This window comes from Syngnathus typhle, linkage group LG4 (genome assembly GCF_033458585.1).
Source record: "Syngnathus typhle isolate RoL2023-S1 ecotype Sweden linkage group LG4, RoL_Styp_1.0, whole genome shotgun sequence".
Classification (NCBI taxonomy): domain Eukaryota; kingdom Metazoa; phylum Chordata; class Actinopteri; order Syngnathiformes; family Syngnathidae; genus Syngnathus; species Syngnathus typhle.
In genome coordinates this window covers 23024642-23045225 of record NC_083741.1, presented here as the reverse complement: position 1 = coordinate 23045225, position 20584 = coordinate 23024642, and the positions used below count along the sequence as shown (strand labels likewise).

Genomic DNA, 20584 nt, shown 5'->3' with positions numbered 1-20584 from the left:
TGGATCGATGTATGGATGGATGGATGATTAGAAGGATGATTGGATGGATGGAAGGATGGATGGTTGGATGGATGGATGGATCCGGTTGGATGGATGGATGATTGAAAGGATGATTGGATGGATGGATGGATGGAAGGAGGAAAGGATGGATGGATGGATAGACGGATCAGGTTGGATGGATGGATGGACGGACAGACAAACGGACGGTCTCATCCTACAACTGGTTTATAAAGTAGTGAAGTGAATAAAACAAACCGTCCCACTTTTTTTCTCCTCTCTTTTGTCCTTGATGAATGATGGCAATGTCATACACAGGAAGGATCCCATCCCACGATCTGATCTTTGTCTTTGTGGTTGTTGGCGCCTTCTTCAGAGTTCAGATTGTGCACCTCATTAAAAGAAGCATGATTAATAGATCAGAGAAAATGGGCAGTCCCAAGGAAGACTGGTGTATGTAATGGGGATGTTTATATATGTCATCCCCATTAAGAAAAATGAATAGAGTTAATCACTGGGTAATTTCCAGAAAGCCTGAGGCACGGTGCATCGCTTAAGGTTGCCAAGGTAAATGTAAATAGCTCAGACTACTTCCAAAAAAAAATCTCTCATCGGTAAAACCTTATTATTTAGGGAATCTGACAAAATCTCAATTCACGTTTTGTTTAAAATGATCAGTTGAAATGAAAACCATTACAGCTTAAAATGAAACATGTCGCGACTAATTAACGGTCCCCATTGCCCTCGAATATAAAAGCGGTTGAAGTCATGACGGTGTTATCCTGACTTTCAAAAAGATGACTGCCAAACTCAGTGGCACGTCATCACTCGCATTTGTCGTACTTCTGATGGCCGCTGAGTCGGACCAAAGGGCAGCCGTTGATGTATTCATCATTGTCACCTGCTCAGCGCACCAAACAGCACTAATGACTGATTATTCCTCTGAGTTCTCATACACTCTCATGCAAGGAATACACACAAATCTTTGCTAAATGTGCCTCTCCATCATGGCTGTCAGCGAGCAGGTCCCGAGGTTCTGATGTTGGCTTTGCGTCCGCCCCGTGAGCCCAACGGTGTCTGGCCAAATGCCACCGTCAACCTCCACACATTGAAAAGTTGACCGTCAAATAAGGTACAAAGAGTCATCATTAAAAAAAATTAAAATAAAATAAAAAATACTTTCGAATGAGCACAATAACACGTATCTTCGAAGATATAATTACCCACATCAATTCTAATTCTATTTTGCGGGATAAGAAATAATCATCCAAGAAGGGACAGACAAGCTCCTCTCGGCGTAATCTCCAGCAGGGCTCTGCAAACGTCACTCTCCGAATTGACCTTCTCAAAGAAATCAACCTTTGTCAAACAAATGCAATTAAAGATGACACTTTTAATCCTCATGAAGGATAACAGCAATTTCCCAAAACTGCCTCTGTCCAATCTCCGTGTACTCAATAACATGTCAAACAAACGGATTGTCAACATTAAGATGAGCTCAGGCTTCAAATGAGCTGTATTGACTTTGTATTTTCATCATGTAAGACATCGGAAGAACACGCCAAGTATGATGTCATGATAATCATTCAAGATAATTGTGAACATTTTGATTCCTTCTTCCAGAGAGTCAGATTATTGAATGTCTCCAAAGATGATCCCGATCCAATTAACATGTGGTGCGGGTTGTGTTATGGCATAGGTGTCAAACTTAAGGCCGGGGGCCCGCCACATCATTTGACGTGGCCCGCCAAGACAAATTTTGCGTCGACTTTGTGTCATTGCTAAAATTACAAATTGTCTTCACTTCACTATAACTACGATACAAAAATGACCGTAATTTTCGGACTATAAATCGCGGTTATTTTCATAGTTTGGGTGGGGGGGGGCGACTTATACTCAGGAGCGACTTATATACATATATATGTTGTTTTTTTTCACTTTTTTTGGCATTTTATGGCTGGTGCGACTTATACTCCGGTGCGACATAGTCCGAAAATTACGGTAGTTTGACAGCCATGCTGCCCCTCACAGGTCAGTCCAGGTACCTTCTTGACAAAACCCTTGAAGATGAATTGCAAAACCTGTCTGCTGTTCATAAATGTTCACCGACTCCAAGCTATCACAGCCACGAATAACCTCAACATACTCCTCCACTAAAGCACCTTAAGTCTCTTCTCTCCCACACATTTTCCTGAGCGAAAAGACAAGAGAAGGCCACGCAAGTAGTACTTTGCAACCTTCCAGCCCCTTTTAGCAGAAGCAATTTTGACACACTCCAAAAGAAAACAACATATATCTTTACTTTTCAAGTGCAAAAACTTCTGCAGAGAAAAGCGATTGTACGATATACACTTTTTCAACCAGAGCTAATATTTGCATTCCACAGTTTTAGTCCATCAGAAAATTATACAAGCCAAGGGCCAGGAGTGGTTTGTCCGCTCTCTGGTGGTTGGACAGCTTCAAGCGTCAACCTGAAATTTGCAGACGGTTCTGTTCTGCTCCTTCATTTCCTGGAGGCACAACATCGCTAGCCTCAGAATTGCTCTTGACCCACACAAAGTTAGACCTGCTGAAAAGTGGGTCACAAAGTTTGCACCGTGTCAGGAGTCAAGAGATGCATAAATGCTAATATGCAGATGAGCCAAAAATTAGACGGAAAAAGTATTCAACTCAACAGTCCGTTAGGATGCAATAGTGAAGAAGAATATACGTATTTTGGGGGGGGGGGGGATTTTAAGCTGGCTGACTCACTCGTGTTGCTTTCAAAAGAGTAGAAAAGCTGCCAAATGAAAAAAGATAAGAGGTGCTAGCAAAGGGTGATGGTTTATAACTCCAGGCCAGATGGTGTTTTTTAATAGTGTGTGTGTGTCATAAGTAATTGTGAAGCTTTTTTTTTTTTTTAAATATCAACAGATCCACAAATTCGAGCATCAAAGTCGAATACATGGCGGCAGTACGGAAAAGTCGTGGGTGTGTTGAGATGTTTGTGTTGGCGATGCAGACAGAGACGGGCATTGTCTTGACCTCCAGTCGGAAGGTGATTGTAACTGTAAATAGAATAAGGAGGTCCTGCCGTCTATTATCATGCAGTCGATTGGCTGCTTGCAAGCATGAAATTGCTCCCCCACATGGGTGCCTTGCTAATATTAAACAGGCAGGAACTCGGATCAAAGGGCCTAAGTCGATTAGAACGCGCCGCATTTTTCATTTCCTGAATGAGACTTGTACTTGGATGATTTACCATTTTTTATTTGAATTTCTATTTCCTAATTATAACATGTACAAGCGCTATACAAGTGGCAATTTACCGTAATTTTTGGACTATAAGTTGCGTTTTTTTTTTCATAGTTTGGGTGGGGGGGCGACTTATACTCAGGAGCGACTTATATACATATGTATGTTTTTTTCTTCACTTTTTAGGGCATTTTATGGCTGGTGCAATTTATACTCCGGTGCGACTTGTAGTCCGAAAATTACGGTAATCAAAAATTACATTATAAAAATATATGATATATATATATACATATATTTACGTATATACATATATTTATATATTGATTTAACATTACATATTGACATTTTATATATACATTTCAGATGTGAAAATGTTTTTTTATGAAACGCGCGCTGTGCTGAATGAGTAAAATCCATCGTGGTTGGATGCACGTCATGGACTGACTGCTGCGGGATTGAGTCGAGAATCATATCACGCGATCCGCTCTTGAGACTCAATTAATTAATAACAGCTTTGCTAGGGAGGCCCTCATCCACTTACACTCTCCGCGGTGTCCTGAAAGAAATCGATTTGTGTCTCTCCCGTTGCCGATGTGTCTGGCGGACATCTTTTAGCATCCTCCAACCTGCACATCTCCAGCAGTGTGGCTGTCTGTCACTAACCCCTCCAGATTGGCTTTATGATAAAAGCATTTTTTTTATCTTGTATCAAAAGTATCTTTCAAATGTTTTATTTATTTCCTCAGGTCACTTGGCATACTCGACAATGACAAATTACACCTGTCACTATTTCCCACATAATTTTTTGGAGGTTCCCACAATTTTGGGAGTCACTTTCAGATTAGGATTTACATTTTTTGGTGGCTCCCTCATTGTGAAAGATATAAAGAGTCAATCGTGGTTACAGAAAGCTTGTCAATGAGAATATTAGTACCGTATTTTCCGGACTATAAGGCGCACCTAAAAACATCAAATTTTCTCAAAAGTCGACAGTGTGCCTTATAGTCCGGTGCGCCTTATATATGGACTAAATTCCTAAATTTAAACTGCCCCAAAGTATTGTGTCATGAAATCAATCATAAGTGGCCTGCTGAAGGCTATCAATCATGAATCAAAAAGACTATGGATCATTCTTTTGTGATTACAAAGTAATTTGTTGCGTCTGAAGTTGAAATAAAAAAGATAAAATGGTGAATGATTTGATTTGGATTAAAAATCTGACATGATGCATGAATGGTGCGCCTTATAGTCCGGTGCGCCTTATATAAGGACAAAGTTTTCAAATGGGCATTCTTTGAAGGTGCGCCTTATAGTCCGGTGCGCCTTACAGTCCAGAAAATACGGTAGATGTGAAGAATTTGTCAATCATTGCATGTTTACTGACCTGACTCACTCGGGGTGCAATTCACACTCAACATGAACGCTCGTCTGCCTTTTCAAAGAGTCTGTGATTGACCGACCGTCAAGTCCAGTGTGTGCTCTCCTTTTTGGCTCCGAGCAGGTTATTGAAAGCAGTCGGGTTGGTTGTGATCGGGCCAAATCCACTTGGCCCCTGACGATGACCTTAGCTGCCGTTTTTGAACAGTTATTGACTTGCACTGATAAATGCGAGGGAATCCACATTAAATGTAATGGAGGCGGCTAAAGCAATGACAAAATCATTAAACTCCTAAACACTCCAAAGAAAGTTTGCAGCCTCTTATTATAATCGTCTAACACTGCAACAAAAGCCGTTCTGCTTAGTCAGCAACATTTTTTTTTTTTTTTCAGAGAAAGTGTGACTCACCAAACAAAGCTCACTAATGGTATTTTTCTTATACACATTATGCTTCACTTCAAATCCATGAGTCTGAATTTGGGGGGAATTGGAATTGACGAAATATGAATAAATGAGATTTTTGTTTGCGTGAGCTCGGTAATGAAAACAACGTTTTGTCATTTCCGCACAACTGAGCGCACAAGCTGCACCCACTAAATAAAAATAGAGGGGGGACAGAATAGGATTGATAATTTACTTACAAAACGTATTAGTAAAAGTGAAAGTTGCCCAAAATATGAATAAAAGTCCAGATATGTAAAAATCGGATTGAAATGCTTTGCGTAGAAAATATAATTAAATTATTTTAAAAATTTAAGAACTAACATAATTTAGGTAGAAGCTAAGCAAGTATGATCGCATCTTTGTCTGATTGAATTGCGTCATCAAGCCGTTAATGCTTTAGCACCCCGGACCATTAAGGCTTAAATTGAGACGCTTTGGTAGATGAAAACGGACACGTTTTCTCCATTCAAATTGCCAGACTTGTGCCCGTAGACGAGCACCCTGGAGGGAGCTGGAGAAAGTGTTTTCCTTTGGTGCTCTTAATGGGCTTATTGATCATTTTGGCAATGGCAAGATTTCTATAAAGCCAACGTTGCAAGTGTGCTGTGTCAGACAAGAAATGCATTTAGATGACTTCATTGCACACAAGCCCCTCAGAGATCACTATCTGCTCCATTCGCTTTGTCCCTTATAGCTGGCCTGATATTCAAATGGACATGATGAAATGTTCCAAAGAGCAGCTTTCTCTCGAACTTGAATGGCTGCGATTCTTCTTTCAAGGTTGGCTTGACCCTTTTAGAGCAATACTGTATATCACAGTGCCTGTAAAAAAAAAAAAAAAAAAAAAAAACATTACCACTGAGATACTTCACATTAAAATGGTATAATTAGTCACAGTGGATTTGCTGTGGAATATGACTTTGAAGTGATAAACAAAACCTGTCTTCATTATGCTCACGACGGCCATTACGGTGTCATCCGATGTAAAGTTAAAGTGTTACTGCGAAAGGTCTGCGGCTCAAACGCCACGCCATGGAATTCATTTGGGAACGGCCACGGGCTCTCTCCAAAGCGTTCCCACGGATCGGAAGTATTCAATTGCACCTGGTCTGGCGGAAAAATCAATTAATGATAAGGTGTATCGTAAGAATTGCGTCCATTTTCTATTCCGTATTGCGACAGCCTTTAATATCGAAAACCACGCAGAAGGTTTGTACGCTAGGCTACTATTCAGACGATACTATTTCTGACAACAACTTCCTTTGCTTTCCGTCCGTCCATCCATCCATCCAGATAAGACGACAGGGAACACCTGGACAAGACGGGAGATGATTGGACGACACAAACCAACCGGGTCGACTGGCACAAATTGAAACAAAAAGTTCTAATGAGCAGGACTGGACAAAACAAACTGTAATGAGAAATCGACATGAACATCCATCCATCCATCCTTCCTTCCACCCATCCAATCATCCATCCATCCACCCAATTTCCATCCATCCAATCATCCATCCATCCACCCAATTTCCATCCATCCATCCATCCATCCATCCATCCATCCATCCATCCATCCATCCAATTTCCATCCATCTATCCATCCATCCATCCAATTTCCATCCATCCATCCATCCATCCAATTTCCATCCATCCATCCATCCATCCATCCATCCATCCATCCATCCATCCATCCATCCATCCATCCATCCATCCATCCATCCATCCATCCATCCATCCATCCATCCATCCATCCATCCATCCATGCATTAGAAGCAACCCAAGTTCCCTTCCTTCTTCTGCATTCGCCCGAATCTTTGGCACGTCGGTGAGCTCTTTGCGTTGCCTAAATCGATACGAATGACAGTTACGTAACCCAGTGTGATTATTCAAATGGGTTGACTTTATTTGATGTCATGCAGATGGATGGAAATGTCGCCTGCGGTTGCTGAAGACGGTCCGCAGTTTAGCATGTCTCCATCTCTGAGAAAGCTTCAGGAAAGACTTTTTTTTTTTTTCCTTTCGCTCTCAGCAGCATGACACAGTGAGTGAAGCAGAGGATAAAAAGGCTAATCATGTCAGTGTCGAGCTTTCTTCTCCTCCCAAAGAACACGCCACTTTATTATTCTCGGTGCCGGCATTCAAATGGAAATATGAGACTTGTACATTTCACGGCAGTTTTTTGCCCTGGAGAAAAAAACCCAGATAATTTAGCATCAAGCATTCGGCAAATGTGCCGTAGCTGTGTGTTTATCTGTTTTAATGACCTTAAGAGTATGCATATTAGCGGCATGCTAATCACTTGTACGTGCTGATGTGCTGTTTTGCATTTAAATGGCGAGGCAGGCGGAACATATAAAAGGCGATGCGGCCTTTCCCATGTGATCAAAAAGCAGCGCCAGTTTTTGCAATCTCCGTTAGGCTCATGCGGATTATCAGCTATGACTCATGCTCGGTATATTGTGTGCGTTTTTTTACAGAACCGGGCTGTCAGAATAATGTAAAAAACGCTTACTGTAGTTTTTTTTTTTTTTTTTTAAACAAGTGAAGCTAAAATAGCATTCATTGAAGTACAGATCATTACCAAGGCTATCTTGCAGATTTGTTGATTTTCAATTTTTTTCAATTTATTTACAATGTAAATATCATTAAATAAATGGTAAAATTAATTAATGTAAATTTTACATGAATGTTTTTACTGTGAATATACATATTTTTTATTTCTATTGTTTATTGTGTCTCATGACAAATCTTTTTAGAACTCTGGGATACACGGAGGTGTTGGACTTATTTTTCTGACCTATTGATAAGACCAGGTTTGGTACACAATTTGTTTCGGTTGTTGACTCTTAACTAGTCTTTGAACATGAAATCATTTGTTTGATTTGCTTTTTCTTGGTCATACAAAATTCTAACATACCGTTTTTTTTCAGGTATAATGCGCAAAATTTAACTAATTTATTGCCCTAAAATCTGGGGTGCGCATTATACATGGGTACAAAAAAAAAAGATTTTTTTATTTTTTTTATTTTTTATTTGTTTTACCCGGATATGATATGGAGGCTGCCATTACAGATGCGCTTTCTTCTCTGCTGTTCACTTCAAACACGCTCCATACGAACACAATGCTCTGGTATCAGACGCTTGCTCGATCACCTGCTCGTTTGCTGTCACAATGTACCCTACACAAATCCGAAACATTTCTTCGCTATCGAGTTTGCTAGCGCACGCGCAGTGATACTGACCGGCAGAATAACATCCGCTTGTTCCCAAAGATGATCTTTTTTCTGAAATAATTTTACGTTTACGGACTGAAGTAGGAGTCAAAATTTGGGTGCGTATTATACATGGGTACAGGCTTTTTGCCAGCATCGACATGCCATTTTTAGGGTGCGTATTATACATGGGGGCGCATTATACATGGAAAAAAACGGTAGTTTAAGCTACATATGATGTTGTTCGTGTTGGCCAACATCCTTCCTGAAAAGAAGTGTTTTGGATGAATCATAGGAGCACCCTAATAGTGATGAATATTCACCATCCCTCAAAGTATCAACACAAGATGTGTTGATTTTAAGAAAACACATCTTATTCCTGATTGCGCATGTATTATTCATCCATTCGAACAACACAACAAGCAGTTTTGTTGGATTTTGGGTGGGCATTCTTTAAGTGGTCCTGCTTCTCGTTGAGTGGGAGCTACACCAGGGTGTGGCAATCCATCACGCTTGCCCTCTTCGGCTAAAAAGCTTGGATATCTCCCCGGTGGCTGACAAGCAGCAGCCTTGTGCTTTCTGTACACAACTTAATGGTTGCTGTCACTGCACAGCTCACTCAGCAGCAACCCAATTATCACTTTTTGCCCGGATTTCTGGATACACGTATTGCAATTAGGGATTTTTAACGTTGGCTCGTGTTCACGTTAGTGTCAAAAATGGAAATCTCCTTTATGATCGGTCGGAGGACAAGAAATCAGCCTTTCTGTATTGTGAAGCTTTGGAATTTAACTTCTCATGTTTACTGCCCCCGCGGGTGCCTTAGAGTAACGCCCACTGGCGTGTTCACCCCCCGTTGTTCGAAAACATTTGGAATCTCCCACTAAGTCGGTATGAATGTGGCGGAGAGGGATTTTGCTTCAAAAAGCTGTCATGGGGACCGCTGTGCACAGAATCAATATCCAGTTAATTTCAGGCCACACTCTGATCCTTCAGCAATGACTCACTGATACAGAGCAGCTCCTGGGAGGGCATCGCTTGATGACTTGAACACCTCCAAAGAACCGAACGGCGGCCATGTTTGATGATGCTGCTTCAGAATAAAAGAGATACCCATGATGTCACCCAATACAATTCAATACTTTTTACAATGTGAGTCTTTATACATATCGAGACGTCACCGCTGGGGAAAAGAAACGCGAGCAGGCGACTAAAGCAATAAATATAGTAGCTCTCCCGTCAACCTTCAATCTGTGACTCACTTTGACAAAACGATTCCTTTCCAAATATTATACAAAGCAACAAAAAAAATACTCTTCAAGTATGATTGCCTCACTGTTGTAAATTTGGCAGCTGTTCAAAGTGGATATGTCAGCGGGTGACACCACACAGAAAAACAATCAAGGAATTTCATTTGCTGCATCCCTTCGCCATATCGATACGATGCTACTTCAAATGCGAAGCGTCGCCATGCGCCATTTCCTTGACAATATTTGTATGCAATACTGAGATAGATAGAAAAATAACATTCAAATGCCTCATGAGAAACTAACTGAAGCCCGAGACTCCATTAAATGACGTTAGCAAGATACTAAATGCAATCAAAGCAATTTCCGGGATCAAAACAATCGGCGTGGAGCTCAATTGATCGACCACAACAATAACCGGATCATTCTGTTTGGGGCGTGGCTATTTTTTATGTTGCGGTGCATCGATAACTGCGCTGACCCACCAATAAAAACACGCAAGAAATTTAATTAACTTGCTAGCTGGGCTTGCAGGTCATCGACGTGGAGATTAATGAGTTTGATATTGTTTATTAAGCTAGCGTAATGTGTTGTAATAGTGGACTTTTTGCAGCTCATTTTAAAACATTAGGTTTGTGGGAAGCAATCCATTCTTTGTGATATATGGACTGGCGAGGGAGATAATTGTCAGACTGGATGAACCCACCTGCTCAGTTTTCCATTCGGGACCGCAGGGATGCTTGCGGCTGACTCGTATTTGCTTTCCTGCAATACTGTAGCAGTATTTTTATTTTTTTGCAATCGCCGAAACAAACTTTATGTTTCCAGATATATACGGTGACCTGCTACGGTTAAAATGGAGGAGAGACTGAGCCTTTCCCCAAACTGCCCCCCACCCCTCCATTTTAGACTTGCCCCACTTTTAGCTTTTCTTAAAAGCCACTTCTTCTCCATAATGTAGTGTCTAATGGTATATTGGTTTATGGCAAGTATATGTTTTATGACTTTTGTGTTTGTGGAGCACTTTGTTCAACACTGTTTTTGTTTTTTTAACTTACCGTAAATTCCGGACTATAAGCCGCACCGGACTATAAACCGCACCAGCTAAAATTGGGGGATATTTTAGTTTTTTCTTATATAAGCCGCACCGGACTATAAGCCGCACGTGCACACGCGTTTTTTTTTTTACAAAGAAAGACCGTTCACAGAAAGCCTTTTTAAAGTTTTAATAACATACTTTAACATGTCTTTCTAAACATTGCCTGTGACAAAGGGTTTAGAGCCCTTTGACGCAGGTCACCTAGCGTGCATTCCTACTAAAGCTCATAATAGTCACAAGCAACACAGCCAGAATAAGCAGCAGCCATAGTAGTGTTTCAAAATAGTATTTTTGTTGTTGTTTTTTTCTTCAAGATACCGCAGTGTATAAAAGTGATCTAGTCATCACAAAAATCACGAAAGAAAATCCTTATATAAGCCGCACCTGACTATAAGCCGCAGGGTTCAAAATTTTGGAAAAAAGGCGCGGCTTATAGTCCGGAATTTACGGTACACTGTTTGATTTTTTATATGGAGTACATAAGCAAGCTGGCCATGCCGCATTAAATCAATGTGATGATTTTCAGCAATTTGTCATTTTGTTTTTGTTGGGCGGGGGGGGGGATCCCCAAAATAAATCAACAATTTTTATATGAAGCTTACCCTCATCGGCAAAGCGACTATTATTGCTACTATCTCTTGCCAACAATGATGTGTTTTTGCTTGGTCTGTTTTTTGCAAGGATGTACCGTTCGGCCGCTTCCATTGTCGTCTCTTTCAATTTATAATAATTGTCTGCTCGCCATTGTTCTGTTGTGTAAGACCATCCCAGTGTGTCTTTACCAAGGTTTTCCTGGACAATAAACCCCCCGCCTTGTCTGATGCTCACTCTTTGCGACCCCGAGTCCGGTTCACTTTAGTCTCGCATTATATCACAACACGTTTTTTTCATCGTTATGTTGGGGATTGTAACATTGTGTCTATTTCAAGAAAACAACGATGTCACAGCCCAAGATGAAGATTATGGAAAATAGGGTGATGTCATCTACATACTGTAGAATCCTCACGACCTTTCCGAGGGATAATACGTTGTTACAAAATGGCGACTCACACATATGACATATTCATGGTATACTACATTCCAGGCATTTAAATGATTTTGAAATGAATATTTAACTTTTGTCTTTCAACCAATGTTGGAAATGTGTGGTTTTTTTTCGAGAGCTCAGAATCGCATTTGAAGTTCAAGGCAAGGTTCTTTCTTCCCCTGTTGCATTTTTAAAGGTCAGCTAAATCTCCTGAGTTGGAAAGCTGATCTGAGGCTTACATTTTCCCCATTCACAGAGGGGGAAATGTCAAGCTTGTCACTGTGAAGAGAGTTCACCAATGAATCCTTTTTCATATGAGACTAAATAAAGAACTGGAAGTGAGAGAATGTGAAGGAATGTGCTGCACAGAAGAAGAAATGGAATATCCAAAGAAGTCTGAGAATTTTTTTGGCTTTGCTTTACTCAAATTTTTGTCACTTAAATCATTTGCGGCTCTCCCTCTCCTGTCATTATTTGGTAACACATTCAAATTGAATCCAAAAGTGGGAGTATTTTATGATTGGTAATATGTGATGAAACAAAGAAAAATATTGTTGTGGCAAGATTAATAGAGGAGATAAATTTTAATGCAGCACTTGACTGGTGACGGTTGCAGGCTTACGTAGGCGTTTTGTTGCGGATGTCTCTTTCTCTCTTTATCGCCGTGCGTGGAATGTCGAGCCAGCTTGATGGAAATGGACAAATTCTCCAAACTCCCCATCAATCATCTTGATCAGATATATATGATGTGTATTTTAATTTTTATATACTGTAAATTCCGGACTATAAGCGGCTTATAGTCAGGTGCGGTTTATATAAGGATTTTCTTTTCGTGATTTTTGTGATGACTTGATCACTTTTATACACTGAGGTATCTTGAAGAAAAAAACATCAACAAAAATACTATTTTGAAACACTACTATGGCTGCTGCTTATTCTGGCTGTGTTGCTTGTGACTATTATGAGCTTTAGTAGGAATGCACGCTAGGTGACCTGCGTCAAAGGGCTCTAAACCCTTCGTCACAGGCAATGTTTAGAAAGACATGTTAAAGTATGTTATTAAAACTTTAAAAAGGCTTTCTGTGAACAGTCTTTCTTTGTAAAAACAATGCGTGGGCACGTGCGGCTTATAGTCCGGTGCGGTTTATATAAGAAAAAAACTAAAATATCCCCCAATTTTAGTTGGTGCGGCTTATAGTCCGGTGCGGCTTATAGTCCGGAATTTACGGTATATATAAACCTGTTAAACAAAATTTTTTATATATTATCTTTTTTTATTTTTTTATTTTTTCAAATATAAAATAATTCATAAAATTTTAAAATAAAATGAATTCTTTTTTTTTTTTTTTTACAGGTTCAACTCTCATGTCAGTGGTAGAAAATTGTCACAAAAATATTAACTATCATGAAGAGCTATTGTTAAAAAAAAGAGCTGTGGGAATGTGAAAACATTTATCACAAGCATTTTGATGTGACATCAATCGATTACCTGCGGAGTTAATGTGAAATGCTTATCCTCCATTTTGCATTGCCCTCGCTCTGAGGTGAATGTTGACGTTCTCCAAACAAAGGACTGCAGCGCAGACAGGAAAGGAAAGGTGAGCCGGTTGTTCTTGTTTAATCTAAATAAGGCCAAACAAGCGGGGATTGACGCTTGTCTGACGTGACCTTTTCCATGTTGTGTGAACATGATGAAGGAACGGCCATACTGTCATTTAACATTTGGGCCAACATGCACGGTATTGATTAGGCCTTCGCCTCAAATCGTTAGGAGGCACAAGCATCTGGGATGTAAAGTTTCCCTCCTAATTTAATGACTTGTTGCTCTTATTATTCGTCGTATGCACTTTTGACATCCGATCAAATTTTCACGAGAGTTGTTCACGTCAACGATGATTAGCAAACCAACCAAATGCACGAAATAATCTGCTGCCGTAAACGCACATGCTAATATTGATGCATTGAGACATGAACAATTGAAATGACTGCTGTCATGGCTTATAAATCCTCTCCGAGCTCTCCGCCCCTCCCCTCAGAGAGATGTTAAACATTTTGTCATTTCATCAAGATTGCGTTCAACTGCTTTCACAAAACCGCCCTGTTCCTTTTAATTTGTTCTTTTTTTTTTTACCGTAATTGCATATATTTGTCTTTAACATTCATGAATTATACAGTAGCCTATATGTTGATGAATTATTCATTCCACTGCTTGCTGCGCTAATGTGGGCAAAGTGAGCTTATTCTTCATCTGTTTACAGTCGGCCCGACCCACAAGCGACTGAAAACTACAAATGACGGCAAAGTTTTTTTGTGTATTCAATAGAATATCGGTTGGAATGGATTTGAAAATCATTGTATTGTGTACCCAAACACTCTAATTAATCCTCTGTTGGATAAGAGCCATCAGATAAGCGGACCTTTGCTATTTCTTTTGGGGGGGGGGCATTTTCCTTTACTACTTTCCTATTTAAAAAAAATGAATCGTAATAAAAAATTGCTAGAAATATTTGTAGTTTTTAAAAGCAAAGAAAATTTGCCATTACAGTATTGACACATTAAGTCGATGCACAATTTGTCTCCGCGGGCCACATCAAATAATGTGGCGGGCCGGATCTGGGCCCCCGGGCCTCGAGTTTGACACCTGTGGTCTATATAGTTTACTGGCTACATGTCGTGTATCGGATTTGAACTTGAAATAGAATCTCGATGAAAGGCGACGGTCCACGTACGTACACTTAGCGCCCGCCGGTTGAGGAAGGCGTGAGTGAGCTTTGCTCTTGATAGCTGACTTCTCCCCACGGAGCAGCCAGTGAGTCATGATGAACCTTGTGCTGACTCCTCATGGTGAGCTATCGATCCGCTAACGGGATCACCTCTTGGCCATCATCGTGAGGCCTCATTAGCAAAGGCCTATTAACTGGGTCTGCCTGAGATAACACTTTGCAAAGAAGAACTCAGATGAAAAAGGCAAAATAAAATCCATTTCATGAAGCTTTTTCCCTTTATTTTCCTTATAAATCAGTTCCATTGGTGTCAACATTTTTAATCGGAATATATCGCAGATGTAAAGAAGATAAAAAACAATATTGCTCGACGTAAAATGGAAATATAAGAAACGATTTCTTCGGACATATCTCATCAATCACCGAGTGTTTCATTTTCAGCCGCTGTGGCGCTTCACAATCCGTCAAGGATGAAATATATGATCTTTTATGCCTTATCAAACAAATGCTTTAAATTGCATTCATATTCAGACCCTTTTGATTTTCCATTTCATTGCAATGACTCAAGTGGCTGCTTCTATCCTTCTCTCTAGATCTTTGTGGGACAGCTTTATTATGACTTAGACGACTTGATTCCAATCACACAGTAATTAAGACATATCTCGTAATGGTAAACCAACAAGTAAATGATTTAATAGCATTTCAAGGCTCTTCCAATTCCTCTCATTTTTGTTCTTGAACCTCGTCTACACATTTCATTCCAAAATGCCGTCAGATTTCCCTCCACAGGTTCAGGGCACCATGGGCCCAATGGAGCAAAGCGATCCAAGGGCAAGCGTGAACCAAAAGCCGACGAGATCACTAAAGCGTGCAACAGGCTCAACGTGCTGATCGTGTTGGAAAAGACAACCAGGCAGAAGAGGTCAAGGATTCATCCATTTTTAAAGCACCGTTCACTTTTCTTCTGGAGCAGACCTGATCTTTCTTCTCTTTTGTCCTCTTTGGGGATATGTTTTATTCTAAACACTAAATTATATTTTTGTAGCAACGGTGTGTGCACATGCATGTGTGTGATCTATTAACCGCAGGTGATAAAACACGAGTAAAGTCAAGGGGCTGATTACGCAGTGAAGCAAAGAAGAGCCAAAGAACGACTCACAAGAGGTCATTAAAAGTTGATGACACAGGTGAGCGCTGCGTCTCCATAAGTAGGGACTCCACGAGTCAATATTTTCAAGTTAACGAGGCCTTGCACCATGATGTGTTCATGTCAAAGCAAGTGCACAGGGGCATCACTAACACCCTGCCTTAAATATGCTTGAACCAGCCCGAGGTTATAGCCAGATGATTGATTTTGGGCTATTTTGCAAGATTTTTTTCCAATATTTTTTTCACGTTCTACTGTAGACTACATATACGGAATGTTAATCAGCGTTTTCTCCAAAGGTTTGGAGATTTCTGATGTTTTTTTTTCTTATTTTGCTTTGCAGACACCCCCCCCTCCCCTTAGGGATAAAAATCTAGCTCCGCCCCTGATTTTGATTTTCATGCTTGCACAAATGATGGCACACATTTTTATTTGAAATCAAGCTAGTTTGGGATTTTAATTACATTTAATATAAGTCTAAAAAAGTTTGCTTAAACGTTATAATTGCAAACCATCATCCCCCGCCTTTGTGCGTGCGCGTGTGTGGGAGTTAAATGAAGCTTCTTTCCTCGGGCTGCCCCTTGGGGGTTCTCAAAATCGGATCTAATTCGATCTATATATGCGCTTAAAGTTGAGTCCAGACTAGGCGGGCGGAGAAATGATGATCCAGATATGTTTGCGGGCGCCCACACCCTCCGCAGACGCATGTGCGCAAACCCAAGTGCGTTCTTCTGTGCAGCTGTGCGCATTGAGGATGCACGAGGACAGCAGTGAGCGAGCGCCCTCGGACTGCTTATGCTGCTCAAGTCGCGGCCACTCCACTCCATGTTTTGCCCTTCCCTTTTCCCCCCTCTCTCTCCTTTTTTTTTTTTTTTGCGCGCATCTCGTTTGCTCGTCACTCGACTCGCACTGACAGACACGTCAGCCACGGGACGAGTTGTCCCCATTGAGCATCGCTGCTTCTCCGGCGCTTAGCGGAATCGGAATGCGGAGGACGTAAAGCAAGTAACGAGTGATTTGCTTTGCTTTTTCTTCTTCTTTTTTTTTTTTAAATGATTATTTTTGGAGGCATCCTATCAAGATTTGGTTTTCCTTCCTGGTGGATTTATCCTTTCTCAGAGAGGATTCCGTGCTGTGCTTGGCGATGTGGAGACTGCAAGTGGTTGTGTGCACCCTGTGGGTGCTGCTGTCCACGTCTTTCGGTGCTGAAAGCAAAGCTCGAAGCTGCGGCGAAGTTAGACAAGCGTATCATGCCAAAGGATTCAGTCTTGTCGGTGTACCTCATCAGGAAATATCAGGTATGGATCACAAGAGATCATCATCATCTAGCTTCCAATTGGCACATGTGTCATCCATCCATCCCTCTCACCTCATACGATGGAAGCAAGTGGGACACACACAACCCGCCCTGGCATCATCACCATGCAGCACCGTCATTTCTACAGAGGGTCAATAGTTGTCCAAAAAAAAAAAGTGTTGCCATGATCACGGTCATGCATTCGTTAATGAGCGTTCATACAAATACAATGACATTTGCATGAAGCCAATAAGATTGATGTAAATTAAGTACGTTGGTCGTGTCACGCTTCTTAAGCCTTCATTAATCATAAGTTAGTAATTAGTTAGGAATTTGTTTTCAATATGCCATTTTTTATGATGACAGTTTAGGATTCAATTAAATTTGACATGGAATAATGAGGTTTTTCATATTGGAAATGACTTTCCATGTATGGACAATACAAACTCATCATCAAATACTTAGATGACAGTTACGAAATATGTACCATGGAACTTGAAATGATCACAATCAAAACGGTCCCGGAAGAGGTAATACTCGGCTATATTTAGTAATAACACTTTAATTACACATGAACAACTGCTAACATTACATTAAGTATTTTATGAGCTCCAGATGGTCACCAAAGCGACTTCACCCGGAGGTCAAACCTCTTAAATGCAATCTGTTTCTAAAGGAAGTCCACTGATATATTTCCTACTCAGCACCATTTGAGTATTTTCCAAAAGTAGTTGCTTCACTGAGTCCAATGAAAAAGAGAAAACATGCTTTGCTCTACCTGTTGCTCATATTCAACAGAGGATCATGCCGTAACATTTCAAGATGGTCACTCAGCACAAAATAATATTTACCAGTAGGGGGCTGTATGCACTCGGCACCAAAATTGGGTTCTGATGAGAATTCTTCTATATATATTCCTCAAGGCTACGGCTTAGTTTTTAATTCATGCTCTTTGGTACAGCGGAGATATGAGCTTTTGTTATTTCTTGTGAAGCACTAATCACATTTATGGTCAAAGGGAAGAAGATTAGTCGGTAAACATGAGGGAAGGAGGCACATGCAGAGTGAGGTCACAAGTGAAATCACTCTATTCGGGAAAAAAGAAAAGAAAGAAAAAGAGATCATACGGTGGTTGTTGGGCATTAATGATCATCGTCCGGCACTCTTGGATTTCGCTATAATGAATCGACATGGCCGTCCTAAGCTAATTTTGAAACTTTAGATTTGAAAATGTGCCTTCACTCAAGAGTAGCCACTTTTGTTCCTCTTGTGAGATGAGAAGAATCTGACGGAAATGTAATTGTCTTAGATGTGCCTAAAACAAAAGTTACCACCTTAAATCAGTTGAGAAAAAAAAGATGCTCATCTGCATTTTACATCCGAAAAAAATCTGTAATTTGCTTCTTTTTTTTTTTTTTGCTGTTGTGCAAATATAATTGCACCCAGGTTGTTATTGGAGTGTTGTGTCTCTTAATAACCTTGGCATGAATCCAACAGAGGTTCTCAGGAGAATTAGTCGTGCTGGTCCAAAACGTGTGGCAAACAGCATGACAAGCATTAGTGCTCATCCGGCCATCAGTAGCTTTCTCATGAAAACACGAGGTGGCTACTTCCACCTCTAAGCTCACGTTTACGTCCAATCATCCCTCTTCAATGTATTGAATGATTATTGGATTGTGTTTGAAAGATTATATTTTTATACCATGTCGTTTTTCTTATGGCCTCTTGACTTAACTACATTTCTTCACACATTTAAATCCTCAAGTCCATCTATTACGGTAATATAAGTGTAGAGCCGAATGAGTCCCTTGGGCTTCAGAGTCCTAACCCCCTCATTCAGAACATAAAGAACCTCATGAATGCTCAGCAAATTGATTCTTCTCATGATCACAAATGCACAATCTAATGAGATTTGCTGAAATAGCTTACATGACTGAAATTTGCAGTGCGAGTTAAAAAAATGTCCCGATTCTATCAATATGTAGCTTTAAATGTGTGAGGCATAATTGCAAATCCACAAAATTACTATTACAATGTGTCTCTTGTTAGAAGCTAAGAGGGTCGATATATTGGACTTGCAATACTAATTCGGCGAAAGAGCAAAATAAAAGAATCATTAGTGATATTTTCAAGTGGCCTATTCTTCCCCTCCTTTGTGAGTTCTCCCAAACGGATTACTGCACAAGTCAAGTAATAAAGGAGTGCTGCAAATCTCTCGCGCTGTTCCTTTTTGACTTAATTGCTTGTCAGAAATATTATTCAAGCAAGGAAAGTCCAAGTCATTTAAATACGCTTCTCGCTTAGCATGTCTCTGTTTAGCGTGCAATGGTGCGATATGAGCCCGATTCAGATGTTTGCCACTTTATGACCGGCTCTTTGTTCGGAACAGCTCGTGAATGCTCCAATTAAGCACTTCATACAAATGGCGTTTGCCAAAATGAGGCTTTAAAAGCTTGGAAACAACATTACATGCAGCACGATTGGTTCTAGAATTATTTGATTACTCTGGAATAACAATTACCTCCGAGAGCTCTCGAAGATTGTTCTTTGATTTGTTCTTATTAAAAAGAATTGTAGTAATGTTTCGCACTAGCATAATTCATTGTAGGTCAATTTTTTGAATAATGAGTTGCGCCATGATTTGTGGCGCTGTGAGCGGGTCCAAATGACACAAACACAATCTAAAACTCTCGCTTGGCAAATTCCGGATACAAATTCTGCGGGCAGTTGGAATCAGCCTTGAGATTTGTCATTCAAACATGCTGAGTCGAACCAAATGTCAAGCAGAAGTTAGAAAAGAAAATAGAAACCACGAATGTTGGTGGAATTTAAATAAGGATCCAAATAGATTCAATTTTGTAAAATAAATAATACCAATAAAGCAAAATATTGTATTGTAAATGTAGATTCAATTTTGTAAAATAAATAATAATAAAAATAACAATAAAGCAAAATATTGTATCGTAAAGTGATGGCAGTAGTGAAGCACGGCGTCGCTGCCAATAAATCAATACATAAAAATAGAAGAGCCTCATTTGGCGGAATGCAGCCAAGCTACCTGAATTCTGCGAGGCCGTCGCTCAATGATTGGACAATTGTTGGCCAGCTCCAAACAAAATCGGCCGGCCCGTCACTGCCAACAGTGAGCTTGGCACGTTGGCGGCCGGATTGTTCTTACTTCCGCCTTGTTTGGGATGTTGAATTACAATCTGACAATACTTTTGGCCAGTAAGTAAGTAAGTCCAAAGACTGTAAAACATATCATCTGCGGAATTTCTGAAAGCTGTACTCAGCGCCAAGACATTTTTTTTTTTTTCCCTGAGTAGTGTGAAAAGCCTCCAGTAGCATATGGACTGCAACACTCGGCCACGTTGCCCTGCTTTCAGTTAACTGCGCTCTGTGAGCTTTTCAGCCTGTGAAAGCTTTGCGAGAAACTAGAAAATTTGCAATATGTCGCAGGGAAACGTCTCATGTGTAGGGATTATCGTGTATGAGCAAAGCGGCCATACATAAATCATGATAGAAAAGCTTCTGCTTGATGAAAAGAAGCACGACTTCACGCAACTGGCTCATTTTTAGACTCAACTCATTAGAATCAACCGGCTTTGTGAACTAAATGTATTTCTGGACGGATACAGAGAGACTCGGAAACTCTCTGGAGCAGGGGTGTCAAACTCATTTTTGTCACGGGCCATTATGATTATATCATATATACCGTAATTTTCGGACTATAAGTCGCGGTTTTTTTCATAGTTTGGGTGTGGGGGGGCGACTTATACTCA

The 20584-nt window shown here is 40.4% G+C and overlaps 1 protein-coding gene across 1 annotated transcript in view; it reads left to right on the top strand.

Annotated features, from left to right (window-relative positions):
• Positions 1-16439: 16439 nt before the first annotated feature.
• Positions 16440-20584, top strand: part of gpc6a (glypican 6a) — a 52290-nt gene continuing 48145 nt past the window's right edge. Inside the window, exon 1 of the mRNA XM_061277414.1 lies at positions 16440-16803. Coding sequence (XP_061133398.1) covers positions 16650-16803 — 154 coding nt within the window. The 5' untranslated portion in view covers positions 16440-16649. The remainder of the gene's footprint in view (positions 16804-20584) is intronic.